This window comes from Coccinella septempunctata, chromosome X, assembly GCF_907165205.1.
Source record: "Coccinella septempunctata chromosome X, icCocSept1.1, whole genome shotgun sequence".
Lineage (NCBI taxonomy): Eukaryota > Metazoa > Arthropoda > Insecta > Coleoptera > Coccinellidae > Coccinella > Coccinella septempunctata.
The window spans coordinates 12456978-12479497 of NC_058198.1; the positions used below are offsets into that span (position 1 = coordinate 12456978).

A 22520-nucleotide genomic window follows, 5' to 3' on the forward strand; every position below is an offset into this window, starting at 1 on the left:
GGAGGTGAGTATGTGAACATCCCCTCCGAACTGAAATACGTATTTTCGTCATTTCAATTACTATTTTCAATGGTACATTTCGGTACAGAACTTTAGCGTTAAACAAGTGCAAAATTGATGACTTTTTTCAACGTCGCGTCACCATGTATTTCTTTCTGATATTAGGTTAATCAAATTTGACTTTAACAAGAAGAAAATTATGATGTGTGCAGAAGGGAGATAAATAAAGGGCGGAGGATGTTGAGAAAAAAATTGAATTAGTCTCACAATTAATTTCGTTTTTAGAACGGTACATATCGGTACCAAACTAGTACACATGTTTCAGTTTGTTTCGAAAACCAAAATCTTTTAGGAGTAATAAACTCCTAAAAGATGTCTCCATCCCTGGAATTCTCCTAAGACCGCCAAATCTCAGAGTACAAAACTTTTATTGACGATACAAAACCAGTACGAAATTTTTACAAAGAGAAAATTTGCTTTTTCAAAAGTGGGGTGTACTTGCCTATAGCCTCTTGTTGAAAATGATAATTCACTCATTCTATTTGGGGCTACAAATTTTTTTATCGAAGGTACATTTCAGTATCGAAAAAGTACAAAACCAAAATCCCATATTCCTTGGTGTGAAAAAAACACCCCTGAAGCCTCAATACTTTATATGGAGCACAGGTACACCCCCGTTGTAGAGAATTGTGCCGTTTTTGTGACGGTACATTTCGGTACAAAACTAGTACACATGTTTTAGCTTATTTCGGAAACCGAAATCTCATTATTTCGAAAACATGTCTCCAGCCCCCCCAATTTGAAACCCTCCTAAGACCCCTTAAACTTAGGGTACAAAACTTTTTCTTGACGGTACATTTCGGTACAAAACTAGTACAAAACTTTGAGATAAAAAAAATTAGCAATTTCGGAAGTGGGGGGGTGAGCATGTCTACGACCCCCCAAACTAAAAACCGTATTTTCATCATTTTAATTAGGGGTACAAAACTTTTTTCCAACGGTACATTCCGGTACAAAACTAGTACAAAACTTCAGTGTCAAAAAAATTTAAAAACTCAAATTTGGGGGGGCTGGAGACATAGACCTGGATTGCTTCGTATTTATTTTTAAATGTACCACCCATAACTAATCTGCTGAGGAATTTGTTGTCGAAGTCTGAAAATTCGAGAATTACTGGCATGTGTGCAAAAATAATATTCTTAATTTGAAGGACGGCTCGTATACACAAAAAAAACCTAAATTCAATGATATCTACTTAATCTTCATCAAAGCTGTGAACTTGACAAGTAGGAAAGCGTACCCGCATCCAAAAACTGAACTCGCATATCGCTGCTCATTTCCTCAGAAATAAGACCCAATGTAAATCTTGATATTTGTGTCCTCCAAAGTTAATAAGATTTTTTTTTGCGGGATGAGGACGGAAATATCACTAAAAACTCTCAACTTATATTTGCCAACGTTTAAATGCTGTTTGGCCTATGTTTTCATTTTAAAAATTATACTTTGTAGAGCTAATTTATTTTAATGTTTTTGTTTATTTATAAATGATCTCATTGTTATAATATTTTAGGCCTGATGAAGCTGATGGAGATCTGCGAAACATTGCCAGATATATATATATATATAAGTTGAGAGTTTTTGGTGTTTATCCTGTCCTTATCCCGCAGAAAAATTCTCTTCTTGTTATCTTCCCAAAACATATTTCCAGAACAACAGACTATTTATTAGTTAATTTTCCTATCTACGGAGTAAGCCCTATACGTTTCATTGACAAATTCAATCAGCGCATTTGGAACCTAAACCTACTATGAAAATACCAAGTTCTTACCCCTTTTCTTCGGCAGTTAGAATACTTTCAGCCGAAGAGACAGACATAATTGAATTAGAATTATCCATCAATGAGTCGAAACCAATCCTCAAGCTAATTGATCACATACTTGATCCAAGGAACAAATGCGCAAAAGAATTCTTCATCAACACCACATAAAGGTCATTGATTTTAATTACAGACGACAGGACAGAAAACTATTCCAAACGTTAATTAAAGAATCAACAGATTAATTTTCACGCACTTTGTCATATAAAATCTATATAATTCCATTGTTACTCGTTACCCCTATCAAAACTTAAAACAACAACCTCAATCTGTGATGTTGATGAATAAAGAATTATCCCCAGTCCAAGCTTTTCATTATTTCTACATATATGCTCCACTGCAATCATATTTATCGCACCTTGAAGATAATGGACCTACAACCAAGGATGATTTTACCCCAGAAAATCAAATTTCCATATACACATACTATTCAAACATAGAAATATTCGAGAAGGTTTATGGAATTCTATTTAATGAATATAATAATTTCTGTAGGATTCTATTCAAACTGAGATATACAGCAGTTTCAGGGAACTTAACGGACACTGTTTGTGTATTTATAGCTGACTAATTATTTACCAATTTGAACCAGAGGCATCTTGCCCTTCGAACCATTAATGTTCCATTATTCTATGCATGTAGTAGCGCCCCCCTTATCCCTCTAAATTTATGGCTCCTACTTGACCAGAATGGAGAGCGATCGTATTTAATTAGAAGGTCTGTAATTACTGATTATTGCTCGAATCTTTCCAGTCTACTCATTAATTTCTTCAAGATCTGCAATCAAGTTTAGTCAAAAATCCCTCAGGATGTTTGTCGCTTTTTTTGGTGCACTAGAATCGACTAGAAGTTGATACAGATTGTATATTCAGCCTCAATTACCTCATTTGAAAATGCTGCATATTCAGGTTTAGCCAGACAGGTAAAAAATGTTGGAAAATATCGTTAAATATTATATAGTTTGACAACAAATCCGAATAACTGGATGCATTTTGGTTTTGGTTTACTTCGAAGGAACTGTTTTAGTTCTTCTGCATCATTATTTGTTCATGTCTTCATCTATATTCTATGTAGTTCATTCTCTTTGTCGATTTAGAAATGCCGTGCATATCGTGACTTTGGACTGACTGATTTTTATACAGTTTGTATTGAATAAAACTATAACGGTCATAAATTTGTTAGAGGCTCTTCGATTTGTTTATTTCTGAAGCGTCTGTCGTTTTAAGAACCTTCAGGTTTCCGAATTGGAGATGCAGTTTGAACGACATATCACTTCAAAGGCCTGTAAATATTGTTCCGCAAGGAATAGTTCACTCTTGTTGGAAACGTAGGTTTAAGGATTACAATGCTTTATTGCTTGATCTCAATATTATTTGTTCAGATTTCGTTAAACTCTGCTTTGTATCTTACTGTCATTGCTGACATGTCATTTCATTTCATATTAAGGCGCCCAACGAATCTGCACTGAAATTAGTTAATGTGTTTCTCAAAGGTTGATTGGAAATTTTTTTGTGATAACCGAAACTCATTAATAATATGAATGAGCTTTGTTATGAAGGCGGCCGGCGGCAGGCAAAAATAATTCTTTCTATTTTCATCGATGAGGGAGTTGTGTTGATCTGACGGGTCAAATGAGAGCGAAACCATGGTTAGCATCTACCTACTCTTCCTTTATGAGATGGATTTTATGTTAATCAAATGATGGTGGTTAGCTAGTTCGATTTAGATCGCAACTTTTATGGATTTATCAAGGAATGTTATGTATCTGTAACTTCAATTAATCAACATATTTGTCGAAATTTCAATATAAGGTCTTCTAGAGCGGATGTTTCAGTTCTTGGAAATTATTACAATAATTCCATTATCTCCTATCGATATGTGAAAAAAAATGTAAGCGGCCATACTGATTAAAACAAATCTTTGAAAAAATGCAGGGACTTAGCATGTTTGATCTGGGCCCTGGTGCAAACCATATCACCGGCCCTTATCCTCAATTATTTTAAGAGATTGAGTCTGAACGAAGGTCAAGAACTAGATGACAAGGAAATTTGTAATAATAAGGTGAAAAATTAAAAATCATAACTTTATCGAATGGAAGTTTTCCTTTATTTTTGACTATAAATTGATATGAATATATAATAAAAATAAATGAATGAAATAAAGTATATGAATTTTCAAATAAAATTATTCAATTTTCAAATCTGACATTATACTTTGCGGCTAAGAAACAGAAGTGGATGAACTTGCTTCTGTTCGGTGATACCCGACGTTAAAGGATCAATTTTTGAAATACTTGGCTCACCAGTTTGATCCTCAGGTTAAGGTTCAACCGAAGGCGAAGGGCTTTCTTGACAACATGAAAAAAAGATATATCATATAAGGTCCTTTCGTTTGCATAAAAAGTGTAGCACTTTCCTACACTCGATTTTAGTATTCGTTTGCTGATTGAGTTTACAGCAGTGTATTGGAGGTGTAGATTATCTACATATTCTTTTGACTATGTGTAGATAAACTACACTTCATCTACACTAGTGTAAATCAAATCGAGTGTAGAAAAGTGCTACACTTTTTATACAAACGAAAGGACCTATATTCTCTTTCCCGTTCTTCAATTTTCTTCGTTTTTCTCTTCTGAGCCGCTGATATATTTTGAATTGATAGAAAACAAAACTGAAACGGTCACACAGGTATCACCGAGAACATAAAAGGTTTTTTTTCTTGGGAAGAGTAATCTGAAAAAATCGTTTGCCATATAGTCATAGGTTCGATAACCAAGTTTGAACCAGTGCGCCCACATCATAATGCGCATGATTCAAAAATCTAACATGGGATTTTGCGCGGAAGCGTTCAAACTGGTCTAACGTGAAGTTGGACGTGGTAATGCAGTCAGAACAATTTGAACGCTTCCGCGCAAAATCCTATGTTAGATTTTTGAATCATGTGCATTATGACGTGGGCCCACGTCACGTCAGAGTAATGTGTAGGCTGTGGGCACCTTAAATGTAATATAGCGATGACGAATACAAAAATCACAGATGGCAAAACCCAGGGCGGCAAAGCGGATAGATAAAAGACAATAACAAATAAATAAAAATCGGACTGGTAGCAGCCATTCATGCTCTGGGACATGCTCGTAGTGCAATAAGAACAGTAATAAAGTCTTAACTAAAAAACAGACCCTTTAAGAGTCCGATTTTTACTGCGTGCCGATTTCAAAGGAAAATAATTATTGATTATTGTTTCATTTTTATAGAAAAATTTTCGCTCTTCGGCTTGAAGAGAAATAGGTACTGATAAATAATTATGATCTTTTTGATATTTTTCATAATTATAAAATCTTTCGCATGCCCGAATAGATGCCGTGACTGGGAATTGTGAACATTATATAAAATCCGTGAGTCTTATTGAAGGGAAATCAAAAATTTTCGACAGTATAGGCAGAATGGTCATTTGGTCTCTTTGTTGCAAATAGGATTGATTATATTGATAAATACTCGGAATTATGAAAAGAGAATCCACCAGAGAGTTTAGGAAATGGATGTACAACGTTTTGAAATATTAATATTACAGATGCAAATTCGAACGAAAAGTAATCAGAGCTTATTCCCTGGATCGAAGGAATGTTATCAGAGTGGGATGGATTGAAATTCCGCACTTTTGGCATCCCTAACGGAAGATCAAAGAAAGCCATAACAATGAGATTGTGCAAATGCTTGTATTTCAATTAAAACTCATCAGCTGTATCTCCCCAATGCTGCCGACGCATAATTTCATTATGGTTTTAGAGGCAGATGTTCGTTTATTACTTTCGGTTGATTAAAGAGGAGAATTTGATTATGTATTATATGTTTATGAGAATCTGAATTCACTCATCTTGAACTGGAATTTCAGGAGAATGCATTGAAATGGGGATTTCGATAATGAATATAGAGCTACAAATCAATCACTGCCAAATATTCGTATTTTCGTATATTTTGTGAAACTAAACGTCGAACTAGTAAAATGACTTTCTGCTGATTACATTTTAGAATTCAGAATTCAGAAAACATCAACAACAAAAATAAGAGTGTGGAACATAATTAAGGTTTCATGTTTTTGATGAACAAGTTTTTCGTAATTTATGTATATTGAACAATTCGGTAACTAGGTACTTTTGTGAGATTTTTATTCAGAATTCATCATTCTGAAAGGATAAGTATAATAGTATTCTCAAGGTTCCTCAATTTGCTATCCAACGAAAACACTGCTGTTAGGATTTCGAAGAAACTATTTTCAATAGGAAAAGTGATATTTCTCAGAGGATTTTCACACAAATAAACGATATCCATTTTTCTGTTCTCCGCAGATATTATTTGAAACTCATTTTTGGACCAACAATCACTGAGCAGTAATCTGGATAGATTCTATATTTTATTAATATATAGAAACCGCAAGAACCTGTTCTGAACTTTTCACAAGATTTGGGAACGGAGAGATGCTGGGTGCCAAATCACAGAACCCTACTCAAGCTCTGATCTGACAAGGTGAATTTGAATTAGAGTCGAAAATGAAAATCTGTACTACAAGATTTTTTTGACACCGATCTATTCAACCAATATACCGAATGTCATAGAAAAGCGACTTCCAGTTACACCAGAAAAAGCATAGATTTTTTCATTTAGAATGGCGAAAATTTCGAGGGTTCTGAACTATGAGGATTCTTGCTAGAAAAAGGGTTGAAGGTGCTGTAACAGAAACCTTGTTCTTCTGTGAGTCATTGTGAATGCAAGTCGCACTGGAAATTACAGACTTATAAAACTCTATTGCATGTTGGTTGGATATATGATGATGCGAGGTATAAGAATATCTTTTCCCTTGTAATTGACCTTGAATATAGTATATTCAATGATTTTTCAATCAATTTTTTCACAGCAAATCTGTGCCGTTTCATACGTTATTGGTTGATATTTCGTAACATAATATTAATAATAATCGCGGAGCAAAGGTTGTGAAAGCTGTCAGAGAAATCATGGATAGAAACAGAACACACACAGAACGAGAGACGGAGAATGCTCCAGCTCACCACTGCCTCGACACTCTGAAGCAAAAGTTAAGTCTGTATGCAGAACGCCTGAGGAGATATAAAAGCAATTATAGCCGAAAAAGAGACAGTAATTCATTCGAAAAGTCGGAAGAAACTTTCTACCGGTCACTCACATCGTCTGGTGGAGAAAATGGAAAGGTACCACCAAAGGAAGCCATTGAACAATTCTGAATCGAACAATTATCAACGAAACCTCAGTTCAATGGAGATACCGGATGGATTGAAGATGAAAAGTCTGAAGCTATAAAATATGAGCCGATGCAACATGACATGATCACGATTGAAGAAGTAAAATCAGCTATCAGAGGACTACACCACTGGAAAACACCTGGGACTGATGGATTGCAGAACTTCTGGATCAAGGCATGACAAATTGACCTCCGCAATAAATGATGTCATTGAAAATCCTGAAAGAATGCCAATATTTCTTACACATGTCACAACATACCTGTTACCTAAAGACCAAAAGAATACAGAAGACCCATCCAAATACCGACCAATCACATGTCTTCCAACGATGTACAAATTAATCACATCATGCATTTCAAACCGAATTCACAACCATTGCGAAAGGAATAACATCATCGCCATGCAACAGAAAGGATGCACCAAAGACAGCCGAGGGTGCAAAGAACAGCTAATAATTGATTCAGTTATCTGCAATCAAGTATTCTCCAAGCGGAGGAATCTTTACGCTGCGTACATAGACTACAAGAAAGCATTCGATTCCATATCGCACGAATGGCTCTTGACTATTTTGAACATTTACAAGGTGGATCCCAATATTGTAAGTTCCTGAAAAACGCCATGTCAACCTGGCGTACTAGTCTTCAAATGAAAGCAGCAGATGGCTCCATTACAACAGGACCTATTCCAATAAGACGCGGAATTTTCCAAGGAGATTGGCTGAGCGCTCTGTGGTTCTGCATGGCCCTGAATCCCTTGCCTCAAATTGAATTCTACGGACTACGGATTTCCCATCAAAAGCTGCAGTAGAACTATGATGAAACTGAATCATCTCCTGTACATGGACGAATTGAAACTCTTCGCATCTACCAAAAAACAAATGCAACTGATGCTGAAAATGGTGAAAGGATTCTCGGAAGACATCAAAATGAAGTTTAGACTAGAAAAATGTCAACTGCTGAACATAACGAGAGGGAAAATAGAAGATGGTACGTTCAAACTCAAGGAAGGTGCAGAAATTGAAGCATTAAAGGAAAGATACACATACAAACAAGTATCTGGGCATAAAACAGGCAAGAAAAATCAATCAGAGCTGGAACGGGCTCCAACAGAGCTTAATCCTCTTGATATCTGAGATATCTGGGATAAGTGAATTTTCCTCTGGAGAGGAGTGTGAAAGCCGCAAGGCTAAAGTCATTACAGATCCAACTTTTATGTGCAGATTGTGTGGCGGCAATCCGGGAAGTTTAAATAAATTTAAAAATTCAGTAGATAGTTGACGGCATCATCTTGGCGTGTTAATATATCCACTGATTTGCCTTCGCCAGCAATTGCATTTTATATGTAAAAATTCAATTAATAGACGTCAACGTTCTTAGTACCTTAGCTTAACCAATTATATGATTTCTGAGTTGTTGACAATATTCGGGAACACTTTTCACTTTTATGGATCTCTCCATAAACAAAAGTAGTACCTTCAGAAGTAAGTCTAGTGCAAATAAAACAATGGACTCTATTGAAATATTTTTCAATCTCAGCAATACCAGAAATAATGCTGGGCAGTGCAACAGCAGAGTACAAATCCAATGGGAGAGGTATGAAAATCTGAATATGAAAGAAAGAAAGAGACCTCTACGGTACAAAAAAGCTTATGTAGAGGTAGACACAAAGAAACTTGAAGCGAGTACCAGAAATACCTACAGGATGTGTGAAATATTGAACTTCTTCAACAATAATCAATTATTAGCTTCCAAAAACTGGAAAATGAAAGACAATTTGGAACTGATGAAGTAGGACGACAATAAAATTACAAGAACTTAGGGTTCAAATTCATTTGTGGCATCAGTAAATATTCACTTATGTCCAATTTCTGAGCTCGATTTATCGGAAATTAATCTATTCGATAAACTTTATAGTAATTTCAGTTACTGAGGGAAGAAAAAAAACTCCCAATAACCTTGGATCAAGGTAACCCTCCGACGATGGCCGTTTATCCTTAAGTTCCTATTTACAGGAATTCAACCTGACTTTAGCCAGCCGATTCCATACTAATGTTTGGAATTTTAAGTAGTAATAGAACGATGACAGCGGGTTTCATAAAACTTTGATTGTGCGATCAACGATTTGACAGTCACTTGATTTCTAAAATGAACTCACTGACACCTTTTCATTGCTGAATATATTGAAGAAGTAGCAATTGAGCATAATTTAATGGACGTATAAACATCATAATTTGATGCGAGAATGATATTCTGAATGATCATGACTGAATTAACGACTGAAAACAAATTGACGTCTGTTGGTCGATCAAGCATTGATTCCCTAATCAAGCTTTATGAAACCCGAGGCGAGTGGAAGAATACTGGATGGATTAATCTCTAGAAATCCACTGGTTATCTGATTGACAGTTTTCAAAACATTGAAAGTGACCTCCGGAGCTCACAAAAAATTAACGACAGTTTATCTATCAACTAATGATGGTTATTGAAACGAGCTGAGAAATCGGGCATTAATGAAGTTATCTCATTTTATCAGCGTAATAAGTTTCATTATATGTATTGAATAGACTTTAGTTTAATTTGATTTTCATCAAATATCGGCCCCATTATAACAATAAAGTTCGATTCTTATAAAATTATATAAGAATCAAACAATATCTGCTTGAAAGCCGAATCTAGTAATACACACAGTTGATTTTTGTTCAAATAAATCCAGCTATACAACAGTTACAAATTTTTTTATTTAAACCTTTCTTTCCTTCGTTTTTCGAAAAATGTCTTTATAATGTTTCAGGGGGGTAAAAAATGAAGGTTAGATATGAAGTGATTGTCAATTATCCAAGGATATTCTTCTTTCTAACTCTACAACTTATCAATATAGGTAAGTTAAGTATTTTCTGATATAGTTCTTCTACAATAATAAAAGTAATGAAATATGGAAAAAATTATATTTCGCTTTACAATTTCAGGTTTTTATTGGGATTTCCATTCAACACTTTGCATTCGACGTTGAACTACGTTACAAAATGGCGGAGGAGACGGGGCTTAGAAACTATTTAGGTAATGTGTTTCATAGTCACTGAAGTAATGCCTAGTTGACAGTACCTTGTTAGTTATCGTCAAGCAGATATCTTCAATTCGTATCAGAGCTTCGTTGTGAATTTCTACGTTAATTTGCATATCTCTGTATTTGTTCCACAAATCTGTAGGTTGCGATAGGAAGTATGCTGAGATGATAATCGAAAACAATGCTCGACTTTGATGAGCACCTACTACAAATATTCATGTTGGAATTTACTATCCATAATTTTCGTCGACTGATTTTTCCTTCAAACTTGGATATACCATAAAATGTTTCTGACAATATTTATATTCTCTATAGTAATTCCATCATATTCTGAAAAAGTTTTCGAATTGGAAGAATGGAAAAAATTTATTGTCCATAACTTTCGCGAATTTATTTCTCTTTGATTTTGGCTATAAGACAAACCTTAATTATTAAAAATCTATTGTTGAATGAAAAACTGCTAGTTTTTGGCGACGTTCAGAAAACATTCTCATTCAACAACTTGAAAATCATCAATGTAAAAAACTTGGTATGTATTTATGCTTATCATGCTTTCTTCATGACGAAGTTATTTAAAAAAAATTAAGTAAAATTTGCTGCTCATTATTTGCCCTTCAGCAACAAAATTTCCGGCGCTTCTTGTTCGTTTTCTGATGAATCGGAAATGTGACATTGCAAATTTTTACCTTGTTTTGTTGATCCGGAGTTGATAGCTAAAATCTCGACTCATATTTAAGAATTTGGAGATCACTCGGGATCTCATATCAATTTTCATTAAATGCATGTGTTGTTTTTCTCTTGTTTTAAAAACAAGTGTCAAAATATTCCACGGATTCCCAATTTCATTTCAGGGCTACTTAGATTCGAAGGAAACAATTCGAATATCCATTTCGGTTATTGATTAGTGATTATGATGAAACAAATTACATTTGAAAAAACGAAGATAAAAAACCGATTTAAAATTCGTTATGTCGACATTTTTTTGTGGATACCTTGTATACTTGAAGTGTTCATGACCACTTGTACTGATACTTTGAAAATTCTTGTTTTCTTCGATATGAAACATTCACAGCTATCAGAGAGGTTTAATAAAATACGATCATCTGCTCTGATTTCTCAATCAAATGTGATTAATACAGAGGATATATGAATTTGATTACCTTCTCCTCGTTTGGACTAGATGGATTCCATTCGGATAAACTCGGAACGGCAATACTATTAGGTCGTTTTTTGTGTAAGTAGTCTGCTGGTAGGCTGTATTCGTCACAGAGAGAGATCTGTAAACATAGACAAAATTAAAAATGAAATACCTTCTGAATATGAAACAAAGTTACGTTGGTTACACCATATTCAACTCAATAATCGCTGGACCGATTTTTATGATCTTCGATTTCTTAGACTCGTCGAATCATATCTATGTACATATTCTACATCATTTTTTAATTCCCGTAGTGATACCTACAAGAGCCTCATTAGTATGAGACGAGACTCTTGTGAGACTCGAAGTCATCTCGTAGTCTCGTGAATATAACAACCGAAATCGGTCAAGTTTTTTATAAGAACCTATTAAAAATGTACAAAAGCTCTCTACTTGAATAATCACTTTCAATTTATATCCAACAGTTTTGATGATTGAAATCTATGTGTATAATAACGTGGAATGTGTAAATTAATGAAAGTTGGAAACTGTAGGTCATATGGAGAATAATAAATATAGAATATAGATCGAGAATCAGCAGAAAAAGCCTATTCAAGCCTGCTGTTCTTTTTCTTGAAGGAGTTGGGCAGAAATCGTATACTTGAATGTGTTGATAAGATCAAATCAAAACAAAGTTTAGGGTATAGTCTCTGAGGAAAGATATAATCGTGTATTTTCTTGGAAAGATTAGAATTGATGGAGTAGTAATGAGAAATGATGATAGTTGTAGATGAATTTTCCCTGTAGTATCTTATCAGTTCCAGGGCTCAAATAAATAGCCAGCGATTCATCACAGATAACTTGTTTATCGTCCCATACAACTTCTTTGATGATGTTTTATCGGAGGGGCTGGAGAGAGAGAAATGGAGTGAGTTCCCCTGCAAATGAAAGACTGGCTCACTGCCTTAGAGCTGAAATTTGTCCGACAAAGAGTTAATTGAAATTTGTCATACGGTTAGATATATTTTTGGAAAGAAGCTAATCTGTCATGTTTATCGTGATAAAAGAATAGAAAGCGACAAAGACGGAAAATATTTTTTCATTCATTAAAAATGAGAAAGAAATTTTGTTGTGTTACGTTCATACAAGTATGAATGAGAATCAAGTGCTCAAGTCTCAGCTCAATTTCAAAGGAAATTAACTAGCTGGTTTCTTGGTTTCATTTATCGCTGTCTAAAAGCCTTGTTCAGACTAGGTTAGTAGTTTAGTCCGGTAGCAAGCTTGGTAGCTAAAATAATCGCTCTTCTTCGAAAATCTTTCGCACTGGCCTAGTAGAGGGTCGAGTATAGTTCAATTCAAAAGTGAGAAGTATTCTGCAAAATGAACATTTTAGAAATCGATTGAAATTTATTCTGGGAGGATTTTGCATCTCTTCATAAACTTTTTAGGGTTTTCACTCCCAATCTCTGAAACAAAATCAATTAAAAATGAAATCAACGATTTGCTCCATTCAACCTCAAACGTACCAATATATTGGTTGTCATTTTCGCATTTCTAATTCACGTATGCTGGTTAGAAGTGTGAAATAATAATGTTTTTTTTTTGAGAGACGTCTAATATGGTCAGAAGATATTGTGGGAGAATAGCTTAAGAGGGGTCTACACTGTTTTAGTGGTCAGTTCAAAAAGAGAAAATGAATATCTTACGTCAGAAACCACCAATTCATATGGGGTTTTCATTATAATTCAATTCGATCAGTTCTTCATCTCAGAAAGTCGGGAATTTTTTAATTCATCAAACGGAAAAAAATTTTTTCTTCGAAGCACAATTATTCATCCATGTTATTAACTTTCCGAGGTGAAGTTATCTCTCCTATGAATTTCCACTTGAAAAAATTTCTCGAAAAGTCTCGCCATTGGCTACAATTTGTATCCTGGTTAGATTGAAAGAAGACGTTCGATAAGTGCTGCCATATTTTCGACGAAAGTGTTCTACTTAACATTCAAGTGTTCTGACAACACACCACATTCTGGTAGTCTTTCCCCTTCTACGCCTTATACGGATGGCGAGAAAGTCCCGTGGTATAAACTCCTCTTAAATAGGAAATTGATATATTCTGCTATATTAGAGAGAGAGAAAAAGTTTTTTTTATGGCCATCGACCTGAGGTCCTTCAGCCCTGTTATATTATTCGATATGAATTGATTATACTGATCCTTGTTGTACAAGGTGTTTTAGGTGTTCATTAATAAAGATGCAACATCAATGCAGTAGGCGATTCCTCATCCAAAAACATACATTATTAAACGAAAATACTTTACCTGAACTGTTTCATAGAAAAATTCTTTTTATAAGAAAACCGGAGGAGCGCATATGGAGTAATTTTCTATGTCACATGATTTCAGAGCCATATTTTGGCGATTAAGCGTCTTAATCGATGTCTTAAAGCGTCTTTAAGCGTGACGTCATTAATTTTGTTGTCGCAAAAATAGAAAATCGCTGATGGTCGAGTCATCTGGAGTTGTCATTAGATAGCGAATCGAATTGTGAATTTTCCATTTTCTATTCTTTGGCTATTATTTGAAAAATATTTATTTATTCTGAATAATAATGAAGAAAGTGCATTATTGGCAGTAAAAGCACTCTTCGCTAGTAGGAATTCCAATCAAATTTGATATGAACAACATATTCTCCCTTCTTCTTTACCTCTTTCCGCTTAAGACAACACAGGCGCTCTCCAAAGACCGCCAGGTTCCGCTTAAAGCGTCTTAAAGACTGACGTCATGACTTATTCGCTCGAATAGCACCGCTTAAAGACGTTTCACGCGTCTTAATCGCGAAAATATGGCTTAAAATTTTTTTTTCACCCTCCTTTAAACATTTCAATCTACTTTTCTTAAGTAAATGTGTTGATATTATAACAGTTTATGAAGAAGTTATCAGGCAATATGGATACTTCTGTACAATCTTTTGGCCAAGTTCTTTGTAGTCTTCTTGTGCGAGTTAGTTTATGAGGCTGTTGTCTTGTCCTTCAAGGTTTTGATGATATTTCGTTGTACGTTTTTCATTAAATCCTTATATATGATGTAGTTGAATACGTACCAAGGCGTTATCTAGCGAAGTATCTTGGACTGGAATCTCTGTATCATTCGTATATTGTTTTTTTCGGCACATCTCCAGAATTGTATGCCGTATATTCATATCGGTTTAATTATCGCCTTGTAGATCAGTATCTTGTTCTGGAGGTATAATTTGGAATTTATTCCTATGAGCCAATAAATTTGTCTGATCTTCATGTTTATTTGTGTTGTTTAGGCCAAAATCTGTGGTTTTAACGTGATGTGTTGATCTAGATGAATGCCAAGGTATTTTGCTTCTGTTTTGACTGGTATTTGAATATCGTGGATTTGGACAGGAGATATTTCTTTCATTGGTGAATGTTATTTCTACTGACTTCGTTTTGTTGATAGTCAGATGTTGTTGGAGGTTTTTGGGACTGTATCAGCAGTTTCTTGAGATGTAGGGCGATATGGTATTTGGATTTTCTGGAATGTCAGATGTATATATCAGGTAGAACAGAGGACCCAGTATACTTCCTTGTGGAACTCCTGCCCTTATTTTAATTCCGCTTGATATAGCATCACCATACATCGTAAGATAGGATTCTAGGATTAGTTCATATGGTTGGGAAATGAGGATCTTCAATTTGAATATAAGTCCGTTGTACTTTACTCTATCGACATCAGTGCAATGTTTGTTCTCTTCTGAGCTTGTTGAAATAGTTGTTCACTACACGATGTATTTGATGAATTGCAGAGTGGTTTACCGGTTTCCATAGAACCTTTCCATAGAACCTAGTTGATGATTGGGTATTAGTGTGTTCATGTCCATGTCCCTCATAAATATTTTAAATAGGAGTTTCTCGAACAGTTTTCCTAAGATTGGTAAGAGATTTCTGGGTCTATAGGATTGTATGTCATGTTCAGGTTCGGTTTAGACATCATTTCAGCATATTTCCAGATTGTGAGGAAGTAAGACCCATCATTCGATTGAATAGAGTATTGATGAATATGATAGCATCACGTGGCAGTTGTTCCAAAATTTCTGCTGTTATCAGGCCGAATCCAATTCACAACTTCTGTATAGTTCATTCCTAGATGGGGATAATCTGGGTTAAAAACTTGTGAACAATCTATTGGGAACAGTGTTGATTTATTCTCATCAGAGTGAGTCCATTCGCCATTTAGTTTTTTGATCGGAGGATTTGGCTTTCTATGTTTTTAGAATATTAACAATTGAAGATTTGGATTTTGATAGAAGTATTTCAGAACTTAGGAACAGCTTTACATCTTGCATTCTTTGATGATATAGCTTTACTTCTTTGTTTAGAATATTCCCACTGTATGGGAACAAAAATTCGATATTGTGGTTTTCAAAAAAATTTTTCTCGGAAAACCGGAAGTATGCCTAAAAATGAAAGCACTGAAATTTTTAAATTTTTATATTGAAAAATATCCCTCATGGCGGGCTCCCATTATCGCTTAAAGAAACCATCCTCGGTTGGGATGTGTCACACTGCACTTACTGATGAGGGACAATAATCGACACCGGTCTACAGTTAGTGTTGATGTTTCAGCCTCTCTGGTAATTTCTAAGTTGATTCATGACTAGCACGCATTTTAAATATAGAGAATTGCGTATTTTTGATGTGTATACGGCCATTTATATGAATGCAAAGTTGTAGTTTGTGATTCATGTGACATATTCAATATAAACTGCTACTGTCATACTGCCTCGAATATGGAGAGGTGGTGATGCCTAACAAATATAATCGACACAATTATTCCTTGTGCTTCAAAATACCCAAAGTGAAAAAATCATCAATTTTTATACGAAGCCTTCTTCCTTTACGGTGGAATGAAAAATTAAAAACTACTGACTACACATTCTATACACGAGAGAAAAACAAGCAATAAATACAAATAGCTCGAGAACTTTGGCACGACCAAAGGACTAAAATGTTATGTGCGAAAAAAAAAATTCAAAGCTCACTTCTTCAGCAATACATGAGAGAATCCCTGAAGGCGGCTTGCGAATGCTTACCGTAACGTTGAAAAAAAAAATCTAAAAAAAAGCAAATATTACCCAGAGAATCCTTCCACAAATTCCTCCATCATCAATTATTTCACGTCAACAACTTGAAAGCGATAGTAAGATTTTCAGAGGGTGCTGTTTTTTCTCTTGCACAACTCTGAATGTTCATTGCTATGACTAATGAATTAAGGATTGAGTGAATGTACATCATCAATCATCCATTTTGCTCCGCATAAATTCACCCTGATTTGAAAATTAATTCGAACGCCTTTCTGATAATTCTTATATATCCGAGCAATCAAAAGTAATAAGGCTCCCTTCATTATGCAGTTACACGGCAGTTTGTTTCCTTCAAAAGATCCCGAATCTGAAACTCCAATCCTAATGGGGTACGGAAGCTATCGGGCGTATTTAACAAAAAGGCACCAAACTAACGAAGGGTTGCTTCCTCGACAGGCTTGCCTTTGACAAAGCAATTAAGATTTTCGTAGGGTGGAGTTCGGCACTTCAGAATTCACTTAGTACTTGCAGGCGGACCAATGTTTTACTTTCCCATCTGGAAAAAAGGGGGATTTTCTGATCGCCAGAAGCTTTACATACGATCATCCGGTCAATAAAGTGTCAGAAGTTCGTTGAAAATCTTTCTATTTTCTTCCTATTTCGTAATGAATAACAACCGTTATATATGGGAGGTGATTTCCCAACATAAGGGTCCTGTAGCCCTCGAACAATTGAAGGCCCTTCCGGTCAAAGGCAAGATTTCGACTAGTATTAATTTCAATATTGAATGTGATCATTCATAAAAATCACTAGAAGATTTTGACGAAGATATGATATTCTTCACAGTGCTATTGAAAAAAAAGTTATGTATTTAATGATTATTCATTGCTTTCAAAGTTGTCTTCAAGGCTTCGAATCAGTTTGATGAAATCTGTTTTATTCACTTTTCCTTCTAGTTTCAGATATAATTTCGGTATAGGGAGAGCAAGAAGAAATTGTAGGTTAAAGGATAAAACGCCTTCAGTATTAAAAGCTTATTCTACAAACAAATTCTACTTCAGTATACTACTCACCCAAGTTCTTGTATGAAACGCCAAATTTTATGTTACCCCGTTAAAATTTTCACTTGAAAATTGAACAATATTGATCTCCTTTTTTTTTTCAGATATGTTTCCATAAAGAAAAAGAGAAAGAACTGTTTCTCGATTTCCCAAAAAATCTGATATTTATGGCAGAAGTCAGCACCAATGTAGCACAAATCTTGCCGTTCATTTAAGAGAAGAAAACACAAAACTGCTGGGCTTTTTTTTCATTTTCCATTTTCCAGGAAACTAAAGATGGCTAGTCCATTTCATACCTTCTGTGGAATACCTTGTATGGAATGCGGAAAAAATTTTAACGGAAAAAAACAGCACAGACCTAGCACAATTCAGCACAATTTTTTTTTGAAACTCGAAAAGTGCTTTGCAAACTTCATACACATGAGTAGTACTCTGATCCCGGTCGTATTTGAACCATCCTACAAGGTGGAGGGTGAACAAAATTTGCAAGCTGCGAACAGAAATTCCAGCCTCTTTTCACCATCAAATGCCAATCCATCACGTGGTTGTGTCAAAGAAATATGCTGACTCCTCCTGCTCCAGTATATTTCTGGGTATTTAAACATTGCGAGATTTTAAGCTGCTATACTAGTTGTAAATTCTGTCGATGACAAGTGAAATCTATAGTTCTCCATTCTTCTCATGGTATCTCTGACATCTTGATCACAAACTACCACTGCGGAATTTTTTATGAACGTCGATTGGCATTTTTTTCATAAATACTAATCCTTCAGCTGGAGATTAAAACTGTACCTAGCGCATGTCACGTGTAAGCTCTCCTCAAGGGGAAGTAGTATATACGATTCGGGATCAAGACTGTTAGGGCGTTTTCGGAATTTTCCCAATATTTGTTTATTATTGTTTGTATCCATTCATATCTCACATACGACACCACATGTTTTAATTTCGCCCTCTTCGCGTTTCCAGTCAGTTTCAGTTTAGAATTCGACACCGCCGTGTTGTAGAATTTCGACCAGCTTTTCGCATTTTCTCTTTTCACCCGCCTTTGAAAAATTTCGCATCGTAAAACCGCAGTATTTAGTGTGCATCTTGGTGTTAGTGCATCACAGTTAGGCCCGGCGCAAATAGAAACGCAGGTTGGTGAGGTGACGCAGGGTGACGCAGCTTTTTCCTGCGATGCACGTACTATATGACAAGTCACTGTCACGCTTTATTTGCGCAGTCTTGGTCTTTTCTATGTTTTACAAAAACTCACTCTGCGTCACCTCACTAACCTGCGTTTCTATTTGCGCCGGGCCTAATAGTTCAACCCGCATTATTAGGATTATAGCTTCACCCTCATTTTATTCAAACCAAGGAAGGTCGGGATTACCACCTGCATCCCGAGCCGCAGTGGGAGTGCTGTCCAGGTTTAAAACTTCATCTTATTTTTTCCTTATTTTACCTTCACCCTTCCTAATTTACTTCCTTTACTCGAAGGTGAATTTGGAAATAACGCACCTGGAACTAGCTTGACCCCAAAAAACTTAGTAGTAAGTTAAATTGTTTTTCATTTACAGTCCACTCAAAATAGCATATATATCATATAGGCCTTTGTAAGTACGAATTGTTTTCAATAATTGACCAAAGACGATCCACATTGCTTGTTGCATTGTTGCTTTACGGATGCTACCCCAAATACGGAAATGGACCATATCTTTAAACAATAGCCTGAATTACAAACTGATACAGTTGAAAATTGAAATTACTACGGGAGAGGTAATATTAGGAATATTGAATAATTTTCAGTTATTTCCGAATTTCAGCGTAATTTTGGCATATATCACTATGAAAATTTTTGCAATATATGAAAAATTGAATCGCCGATGTCACCCCGCAGCTATTTTTATCGAAATATGTTGAAAAACCGTCGAAAAACTTTTTTTCTCATAAAAAAACAATTAAATTAGAAAAAGAAAGAGACGGGGTGACATTAACACGTCCTTTAACATCAATTTAAAAAGAATCAAGGCTTTACGAACAAAATTGAAAGCGTAAATTAAGAACTAGTAAATGCCGTTTTTGAATGGAGATTCTTGAGGTATTACTTCCCCTTAAGGGTTTTGTTATCGGTGCCGCATGTTTATCATGCTGAAGGGTATAATTCAGTTGGTCCTGAAGAGCTTCATATTTCAAAGTGATTCAGTTCAGAATCTCCAATCAAAATGACAAATTCGCTGGTCAGCATAACATGTAAAATAACACCAACTAAGAAAAGGGACTGTAGGATGACGAATGCCTCATGAAGGCCGGCCTGGCTTTTCGTTATGCAGTGACAACAAATGGGCACCCATAACACTTCATCATCCGAAGAACCGTGCGGTGAACAAGTATGTTCTCAAGGGTTCCACACCCTCACTGGCTAACTTTTTATTGGATGATATTTCATAACCAGTTTATTTTTCACTTTTATCCAGTGCTAGGTTTTTCCCGATGAAGTGCTAAGATATCTTCTTAAAACATGTCAACGAATGTCATCTATGTAGAGAATTTCCAGGCATATTTCAAGCTTTGGTTATTCTCGAATGTAAGTAATGATACCACAAACTTTCTTAATGCCTCCTGATATTGCCGATATTTCGTGAAACTCAATATTAACCACTGTTTATTCAGCACGTTCATATCATTTAGTTTTTCTAGGTTGTAAATTTATACACCGTGTCCGGTTAACCTTGCAAAATATTGGAATTGATGATAAACTAGTTCATATGCTTTCCGAAGGTCTGAACTTTTTGACAGATATGGGAATGTTTTCAGTATCTGGAAAATAGCAACATCACCTTGAATTTTTGGATGCCATGTCTACAAATCGAGACTAATTGAAGAATCTTTACTACTGATAAGTGGTTCTTTCAGACTTACATAGCAGTGGTCCAGATACTGATACCAATTTTAAGTTTACTTTGATCGTGTGGAGGTGAAAATGTATCACAAGAAATGTTGTATTTTGCCAGGGTGAAAATTCTTGAAAATTTGTAGCATCTCACCTCTTATTGTTGGAAGAATTTATCAATTTCGGAAAAAATGTTTCGCATGATTGAAATCATTAATCGTCTTCAATTCTCAGCAGAAGACATATTATCTCGAAAACAGTGTGATATTCACTGAAGTAAAATTATTCTGATATTCTGAACGGTCATGACCCGGTAGGTATATCACCAGCTTCAATTTCAATATTGCACAAGATTTACCAATCACCCTATATTTGTGAAGATGAATCAGCACCGAAACACAATGATTACGAAGTTGTTTATATATCAGTATTTTATTCTCCATAAATGGATATACTGGAATGAGTGTGAAACGTAAAACTCCTAATTTCCGAGCTAGAATTTCTACTCTTCGTACCATACAATGTCTTGTGTTGTCTTTATTATCGATTCAAAGTAAGTAACAACAAAGTCTGTATCAAGGAATTAATGAAAAGTGGTGGAACAACTTGTTAACGAGTTTATAGAACTTTATGGATCTTCCTCATGTTTTGAGAAAACAAACTGGAAGGATTCTATGGACCGGTCGAAAAAAATCATGCATATAGGTATTTATAATGTACTGCTTGCTTAATTGTAGGATGTTAAAAAATCGGCAACAGCTGACTAGGTGAAATCGAAAATCAACAATATTCGTGGTGGTTTCCAACGGTTAGTTGAAAAAGTATTGGAATCCAAACGATTGAGCTCAGGAGGAGATGAAGTTTATAACCAAAAACTCTTCTACTCCGTATATTAAATTATATTAAAGAGTGTTATTTAGGCTAGTTCAAAATTAGAGTTACCAATCTATATAAATCTTGGATGACACATGTCTGCTGTACAAACTGCTACAAAAACCTAACCGGTTGGTCTTATCAAAAACTTGTGACGCAGCCCTTCACGAAGCGCGAACAAAAAGATTTCATTACTGGATGCGATTTTTGACTCAAAAATGATGAAGCTTTACATATAAAGCTAAGGACTACTAAGAAATTTTGTTGAGGCCGTGTATCAAACGGTTTCACACACTTCTCAGTTTCGATACTTAAAAAAAACTCTGTATTAGAGATGCCAAGATATAAAAAGGCATATTTGTTGGATTCTACGTAAGGAAACTCATGAAAGACCCAGAATATTTGACATCATCAAAAGATGCTGAAAACGAGTCCTGGTTGTCCTCTTCAGACGTGACAAACATTTTCTCAGCAAGTATAATTTTCCCCAATTTCCAAATTTAGGATTATTTCCTAATCAGTTTCCTTATTTAGGAAACAGTGCTGAAAAATATCAAACTTTTTGAAATCGTAAGGTATCAAATTAGCCTTTGAAACGGAAAATAATCTAGCTAAATCCATGAAGAATTATGAATATCAAACTATTTATTTATTTTTTTTGGTGTAGCAGGGGAAAAATCTGCAAGTCAGAAGAACCACCCTCTCCTGAGGGGAAATAAGTGTGGGGATTCTCACTCTCCTGAGCTCGAGACCCACTAAAAACCCTTAACTGCTTCTTGAATATTGGTTCCGGGCATTTGCCTATAAACCGTTCATCTCTTAGTCGGTTTTCTTCTCGCACACTATCGTGCTGGGATTTCTGTGTTTATCCTCTATTGAATAACACTTTATTTGATTAATCAATAAGTATCAGTTCTTATTTTAATATTTTTTTAATTGATCTTTTGGTCTCCTTCGGTAAATTCGCATTCTCCTTTTGGGTTCCTCCGGATCGTAGTCCACTAGTCTCCTGAGTTCTTGATTTGGATGGTTTTTCGCTGTTTCGAACAATTTCTGTGCTTTTCTGTTCATGAATTCCGTTATGGTTTCCCATTTAAGGTCCCTATAAATCTGTCTATTCCTGACAAACCAAGGTGCATCTATTGCACATCGTAGCAGCTTGTTTTCAGTGGCCTGAATTCTTTTGATATTGCACTTTGCTGCGAAACCCCAGGCAACTGATCCATAAGTCAGTTGAGGCCTAGCAAAGGCTTTGATTACCTTCAATTTTGT

The 22520-nt window shown here is 35.3% G+C and overlaps 1 protein-coding gene across 1 annotated transcript in view; it reads right to left on the bottom strand.

Annotated features, from left to right (window-relative positions):
- LOC123321598 overlaps positions 1-22520 on the bottom strand; it is a 252674-nt gene that overhangs the window by 52386 nt on the left and 177768 nt on the right. Inside the window, exon 2 of the mRNA XM_044909278.1 lies at positions 11372-11488. Within this exon, the coding sequence (XP_044765213.1) occupies positions 11372-11488 (117 nt within the window). The remainder of the gene's footprint in view (positions 1-11371; positions 11489-22520) is intronic.